This window comes from Pteropus vampyrus, unplaced genomic scaffold, assembly GCF_000151845.1.
Source record: "Pteropus vampyrus isolate Shadow unplaced genomic scaffold, Pvam_2.0 Scaffold262, whole genome shotgun sequence".
Taxonomy (NCBI): Eukaryota; Metazoa; Chordata; class Mammalia; order Chiroptera; family Pteropodidae; genus Pteropus; species Pteropus vampyrus.
This window is the reverse complement of record NW_011889043.1, coordinates 1,183,537-1,190,312: the sequence shown is the minus strand read 5'-3', so window position 1 is coordinate 1,190,312 and position 6,776 is coordinate 1,183,537. Positions and strand designations below refer to the sequence as shown.

Sequence of the window (6,776 nt, the reverse complement as noted above, 5' to 3'; positions counted from 1 at the left end):
GGAATTAGCAATGAACAAAACAGATCCTGCTCATGTGGACCTTGCATTCTAATGGGATGAGATAGTAAAAATGTAATGTACTTCAACTAGTGGTGAGTGCCTTACAAAAAATGAAGTGGAGTGATGTGATAGTGACTGGGACAAGGGAGCAAAAGTAAGGGCGAGGAGCTCCTTTGCTATTTTGTTGTTGGTGATAAGGTGGTCAGGAAAGAAATGTCCTGAGAAGGAGACATTTAAAGTGAGACTTGAGTGATAGATAAGAAGGAGCCAACAGCCTCAGGAAGAGTTGGGAACAGAGAGAAGTAGTGCAGAGGCTCAGAGGCAGGAATGGGCTTGCTGGGTTCCATAAATGGAAAGAAGGAAAAGTAGAGGTGGAGTAGTGATATGAGAGAGCATCAGGGAGGGAGATGGGCAGGGCCAAGGTGTGGAGAGCTCAACAGGTCTTATTAAGGAGTTTGAGTTTATTCTAAGTGCAGTGGGAAACCACTGAAGAGCTTCAGGCAGGAAAGTGACGTAACCCATTTGCTTATGCTCAGGTGGGGTGAAGGTAATTGGGAATTGCTGATGTCATGACAAAATTAACTAACAAAATCAAAGAGGGGAGAAATAGGTTTACCCAAAGGCCATTCTGGCTTCCATGTGGTAAATTGACTGTAGGGGCCTAAGTTGTGCAAAGAGTGCTCCTGGGGGGCCGTTGCCACAGTCTAGACAAGAAACAATAGTGGCTTAGTCTAGGGAGCTACAACCTCAACAAAGAAATCTAAGGAATCACTGTTGAACTGAACTCCAGAGAGGTCCGTATACAACTCAGTTTCTGCCATTGGTTATAAGAATAGCTGAGAGGTTTGGGAAAAAGAGAGAAAAGTCATCGAACACCAAGAAATAGGTCTATTCGACTTCCTTGTTTCTTTGTTTTGTTCTCATTTTGGCTTCTGCTTCTTCCTATCTCCTTTATTCCCCATTTCTCCCTCCTGAGCCTGCCTTTTCCCCTTCACCACTTCCTGCTGAAATTTAGAACTTATAGAACCACGTGGAAAATTTAGTCCTAAGAGGTGCTCCCCTTGGACATTCTCTACTCATGAAAAAGACAATTAAGTTTTTTTTCCCTTCACCCTAAATGGCTTATTCAACTCTTCATACAAGAACATAAGCCCTGTACACCGAGGGGCTAATTAACCCTCCACTTCATCATTTGATGAAATTATGCACAAAGCATGTAGCATAGAACCAAACACATTAGGTGCTTTAAAACTGTGTCCCCACCTGCTCACTTTCATTAGCTAGTTACTGTTATAATATTTTCTAAATTATTGATTAGTTCTAGTTGCATTTCAGTGTCTTCTAAATGTTTGCATGTGTGTGTTTGTTTAAATAACATTCACTATTTTAGATCTGGGTCCTTATGTACTAAGGTCTGTCTGGTTAGCCTCTGAGCACCTTACCACACTCCACTAGGTCTACATGCCTTAATAAAGAAGAAGACCACAGAGAAAAACAGCTATATCATTTGTGGGGGACAGTACAAAATAAAAATGTGAGAACCCTTATTTAAAAATTATTAAGAATTTCAAGACTAGGCCCTTGTAAGCATGGGCCCTGCGTGGCAGCACAGGTGGCATGCACATGAGGCCAGCCTTGATTACAGGAGATGGGTGTCCCGAAGGGCAATATTTGGAACTAAGAGGAGTTCCTTTGTTTGTGTGGGAAAGTGAAACACAGGAATTGCTGTGGATGAGACAGTGAGGAAAGGAGGAAGGGCAGCAGAAAAAGGTGGTTGCAATGAATCATATAAAGTTTTAGACTAGATTCTTGTTTTGAGTAGTTTGAAATAAATTTTAGTTAGAAAGATAAACACAGTGATAACTCTAGCTAACTTGAGCCCCAAAATAGGATTCTCTTCTTTCTTTGATATTCTTGTAACTAATCTAAATCCTTATCAGCAGAAGTTATAAAGATTATCTCAATAGCGGAAAAATTTCTTTGTAAAGAAGAGGAAAAGACATGGGTTGAAGAAAACACTGATGTGAAAGCCCTATTCATAAAAACTCTAACTGCATGTATTAAGAAATTCAAATAATTTTGTATGTATGTCCAAATGATTTAAAAAGCAAAGCATTTTCAGATTCAATTTTTATATATCTTATATGGAGTTTACAGATTCCCATGTTATCATTCCAGTCCTGGAGCTTATAAAGAAATGCAAACACATTTAAAAATGATTACTCAACTGATTTAGAAAAGCACTTCTTCTTATTATTTTTTTCTTTTAAATGTCTTTTAATTTCCAGAGTCCTGGATGCTGAATTAAGTGGCACTGCCAGGAAGTCTAAGGCTGGTTGATGAATTTACCAGCTTGCCATTTGTCAAATGGTTTCTCTCCTATAATTGATTTACATATCCTTCCCTGTTGCTTGATTCTCTCAGAAACCCTCAGCAGGTTGTGGGGGAAAAGGAGACTTTGTGGAGCTGCTGGGAGGAACTGGATTGGACCCTTCCAAGATGATGCCTTTTGCTGACCTCTGCTATCCTTTTCATGGCCCTGGTGAGATGTCTCTTCGATTATTATTTATGTTCCTATCAAGATTATTTTCTTAAGTAAAACACCTTAATTTTTTGTACATGGGAAGGCAAGTTCTACCAAAAAAAAAACCCAAAACCCCTTCAATTTTGCACATTGAGCTGTTGTGAGGACCTTACATTTGAGCCTATGTACAGTATCAAGAATGCATTACTAAAATAACTGACATTGGGAGAGAAACCTATGAAATAACAATGATACACGTTTAAGGTTGGCTGTAAGTAAAACTATGAAAATGACAAAGCTTTTTTGTTGTGTGCTCTTTCCATCTTCTTGAAGGTCCCTGCTTTCATCTGCTAGATACTAAAGGGTTTGTTTACTAAAACTATGGTTCACATAGGAGATATATCATCAATTAGTAATGGTATGATAATGAAGTACCATCTAAACTTTTCCATATATACATATATGTGTATGTAATACTTAGTAAATAAATTCAAAAGTAGTGTGCTTTATTAGAAATTCTCAGAACTGCTGAATGTCCCCAACTTCTAGCAGCAAAACCAGCCTCTGAAAGACCGCTGTGGGGTCCAGGAAGGGGGTGAGAATCGCTCACCTCATGACCAAATTAATTAACAAAGTCCAAGGGGGAAGCAGAAGATTGCATTAAACATTTCTATAAGCACCACTCCCATATCTGTAGTTTAGATGCAGGAATCAGAGATTATCTTTAAATAGACAAAATTAAAACAGGAGAGGTAGTACAACAGTCTTTAATCGCATGGCGAACTTTTATCATATCCCCCTTCCTCTCTTGTATACACAGATCATTAACCAACTAGGTAATGAAGCTGCAAATCAGACATCCTTTTGATTAGAATAGAATTAATATGCACAGGTAAACATTAAGGCTCAATATGTATTCCACCGTTCCTCAGATACACCTGTATAAAAGAACTTCAGGTGAGATTTAAGGCAGGACTGGGCCCAGGGCAAGATTTCTAATAAAGGTAAAGGCAAGAGGTTTCTAAAAACTCACTTTGTTGAAAACTCAGGAAATATTTTATCATAATTTATGCTTGAGCTGTCAATGCATGTGGCTTCTCTTGCCTTTTGCCTGTGTTCTCTGAGGCACTGGATCCTTCCATGCCAATAGGCACCTGTGAGGAGATGCATTTGAGCTGGGTAAAAAGATTACATTAAGGACTAAAGAACACTCATGTTTTAAAATTTAGATAATTGAAGCCAGAATAATTTTGGTGCTTGAATTGTATGGCTTGAATTTGGTAAAAAGATAAGACTAAGTGCAAAAAACCTACTTTTGCCTCAATTATCTAGGTAATTGAAACTAGTCTTAAGATAATTTGAAGGCTTGAATTCTATACTCATTGGTTAATTTTAGACTTTACTTTTTTTGTTCATTCACCATGTTTCCATGAGTCTCTTTTAAGTTGTTCATATAATGAAGTACTACTAGAGACTCTGACCTTTGAAATGAATTTTATTAGGAATTATGTCAAAGAATAAACAATACATACATTAACTAAAGGAAATAGGGCATGTTATACAGATTAAAGTTCAGAGTAAGATCAGAAAAAAGATGACCTTCCAAGTCATTTAAGAAAAACTAAATTTGGATCTTCTCGTAGAAGCATAACCCAGACTCCCTGGTGCTTATGTGAAGATAATTATAGAGTTTATATTTATTATGTTTCCAAATTGACTTTTACCTCAATACATAAATCTTTCTGGCTGTTTTACTTTATTTAAACCCAGGCACATGTTTGTAAAGTATCAGTTATATAACAATGCTAGTGTTTCTCAGAATTAAGGCTTTATGAAGACAAAGAGAGGAGAAAATTAAGAAAATTAAAATAGCAGAAAGGATTATTATAGGGCAGATAAATCTTGCCTCAGGAACCAGCTTGAGGTTTAGAGGAATAAAATAAAAGTAATTTTTAATAAAAATAATATGAGTTCGGTATATACCTGCTTAGGCACATCTGCACTAGAAGATACATAAATGTTGCCAGAAGCTTATACGAATAATGAATAAAATTGGACTTAAGAGAAGTAAGGATGTCAAAAGCCATTCCATGTACAAAGCACAGAAAAAACAGAAAAGAGAACAATAGAACAAAAACAAATATATTCCATGTAGTATATCTAAACCATGCAAATAATTTTTTGTATTTATGTAAGACAGAATTATTATATATATTATTACACATTATATTATATATAGTATGTACATTACATATATTATAGCTCAGAAAATAATTAACAGGTGATTTTTTTTTTTGTCTACATAAATATCTAGTAGTACATTCTATCCTCTAATCTTGCCCACTAAATGACACTTGCACCCCTATATATTATGACAGCCAAAAACTTCTGCAAATTTCTAGCCTGTCCTTAGGGGCCAGTACTGCCCCCACTGAGAACGTTGAACTAGAGCAAAGATGTGGACAGACAGCTGCCTTTACCTCCAAAGCCTTGCGTGTAGAATATGAAAAGTGCAAGGACACATCTTCTTGCCTGTATGCAGCCAGATTTATTTGGCTAACAGTGTTCTTGCACGTGAGGAGAAAGGCTGAGTTCAATTTCACAATTCTACAATTAATTATGTATTACAATAAAAATGAAAACAACAGTGTTTCTCCTGATAGCAGATGCATGGTTTGAGTCTGTGAGAGGAAGATACATCCCCTCACTTTCTTTGCATTTAAATCATCTTGTTTACAGAAATGGTTTGACTGTGTGGTTTCTAACCTGCTGGGAAACTTTTCCACTTTTTCCATGAATTATAGCCCAAGTGAAAATTGGCTGTGACAACACAGTGGTGCGCATGGTCTCCAGCGGAAAACACATAAATCGGGTGACTTTTGAGTACCGTCAGTTGGAACCATACGAACTGGAAAATCCAAATGGAAACAGTATCCCGGAGTTCTGTTTGTCTACTCTTTGAATAACCAATCCAATGAGTTTTTAATGGATATTGTACATGATTTTGATGACCAACTAGTTAAAATCCTTTCATAACAGTCAGTGTGTGCACAGCCTAGAGCCCACATCTCCTCCTACCCCTGTCTGTCTCTTACACACACACACACACACATGCACGCGCGCATTAGTTTTTACCTTGCTTTTTTTCCATTTGTAATACGTAAATGACCACATAGTAGAAAATAAGCCCTCCCTTGGTAGAAAACCAGTTTTTTGTAATCCTTTGCTATGCTATAGTACTGAACTGGTAAGAAAAGTATAAAGCAATGTGCAATTAAAAAATATATTTCAAGGGAAAATACTACCAAAAAAAATAAAATGGTGGCATTCATATCAGTTTTATAACAGAAAATGATTAAACAATTGGATGCCTGTGTATACCAAAATAGTTGCATCTGTTTATTTATTTTCTGCTTATTATTCTGTTTACAGTAGGTAATGATTGTAGCTATTATTTATTGATTTGCAACAACTTGTTTTTAACAAAACTCTGTAACATGGAAAAGATTTTCCAACTGTAAATACAAGCATTAATAAATATATTCAGAATGTTGGTACCTTGATTATTGTGCTTTGTTTTCTGAGTAGTCCCCTCCCTTATTACCATCAGAAAATTATGTTCTCATGTGGTGCCAAACCAAATGCTGAACAAAATCATTTTTGACTTCTTAGAATTAATAGAGCCTGGCCAGTGAAGTGGAATTATCTAGAGCAGAAGGCAGATTGCAGTGCTTGTACAAACAACTCTAACCGATGGACCCTGCCAGGGAAGCAGGACGCGAGGGTCCCTTCTCTAGCATCCCCCAAGAACACTGAGAATATGTCTTTTCAACGAGGACAGCAAAGGCCTTACAACTGTCATTGACAATTTGCAGGATTCCAAGTACTTCTTTGGTACCAAAGGCAGTTTACCATTGACTGAGCCTTGTCCACATTTGTCTTGAGATTAACCATGTGGGGGCCAAAAATGAGGTCCTGAGCAACAGAGGGAATACTCCTAAGTGATATCCTCTTTACTGTGGATTAATGGATGGAAGCTACAAACAATGCCATAATGAATGGCCTTATTATTTAATTTTAAGTTCATCTTATAATGGAATGTACTGGAATCTCATACATGAAACTTGTTAACAAAACCTGATAACCAGGCAGAAAGAAAAATATTGCTTGAAAAAGCTAAAAATATCCAGAATTTCGTACAAATTTTGGCCCAGTAGATATTTTGTAACGAATGAATTCTTTAGCAAATGAA

The 6,776-nt window shown here is 36.8% G+C and overlaps 1 protein-coding gene across 2 annotated transcripts in view; it reads left to right on the top strand.

The window, feature by feature from the left end:
- CRHBP (corticotropin releasing hormone binding protein) overlaps window positions 1–6,045 on the top strand; it is an 89,561-nt gene extending 83,516 nt beyond the window's left edge. For both annotated transcript variants that reach the window (XM_023520408.1, XM_011375128.2), the window contains exons 6-7: window positions 2,425–2,542; window positions 5,329–6,045. In XM_023520408.1, coding sequence (XP_023376176.1) covers window positions 2,425–2,542; window positions 5,329–5,486 — 276 coding nt within the window. In that variant the 3' untranslated portion in view covers window positions 5,487–6,045. The remainder of the gene's footprint in view (window positions 1–2,424; window positions 2,543–5,328) is intronic.
- Window positions 6,046–6,776: the final 731 nt, after the last annotated feature.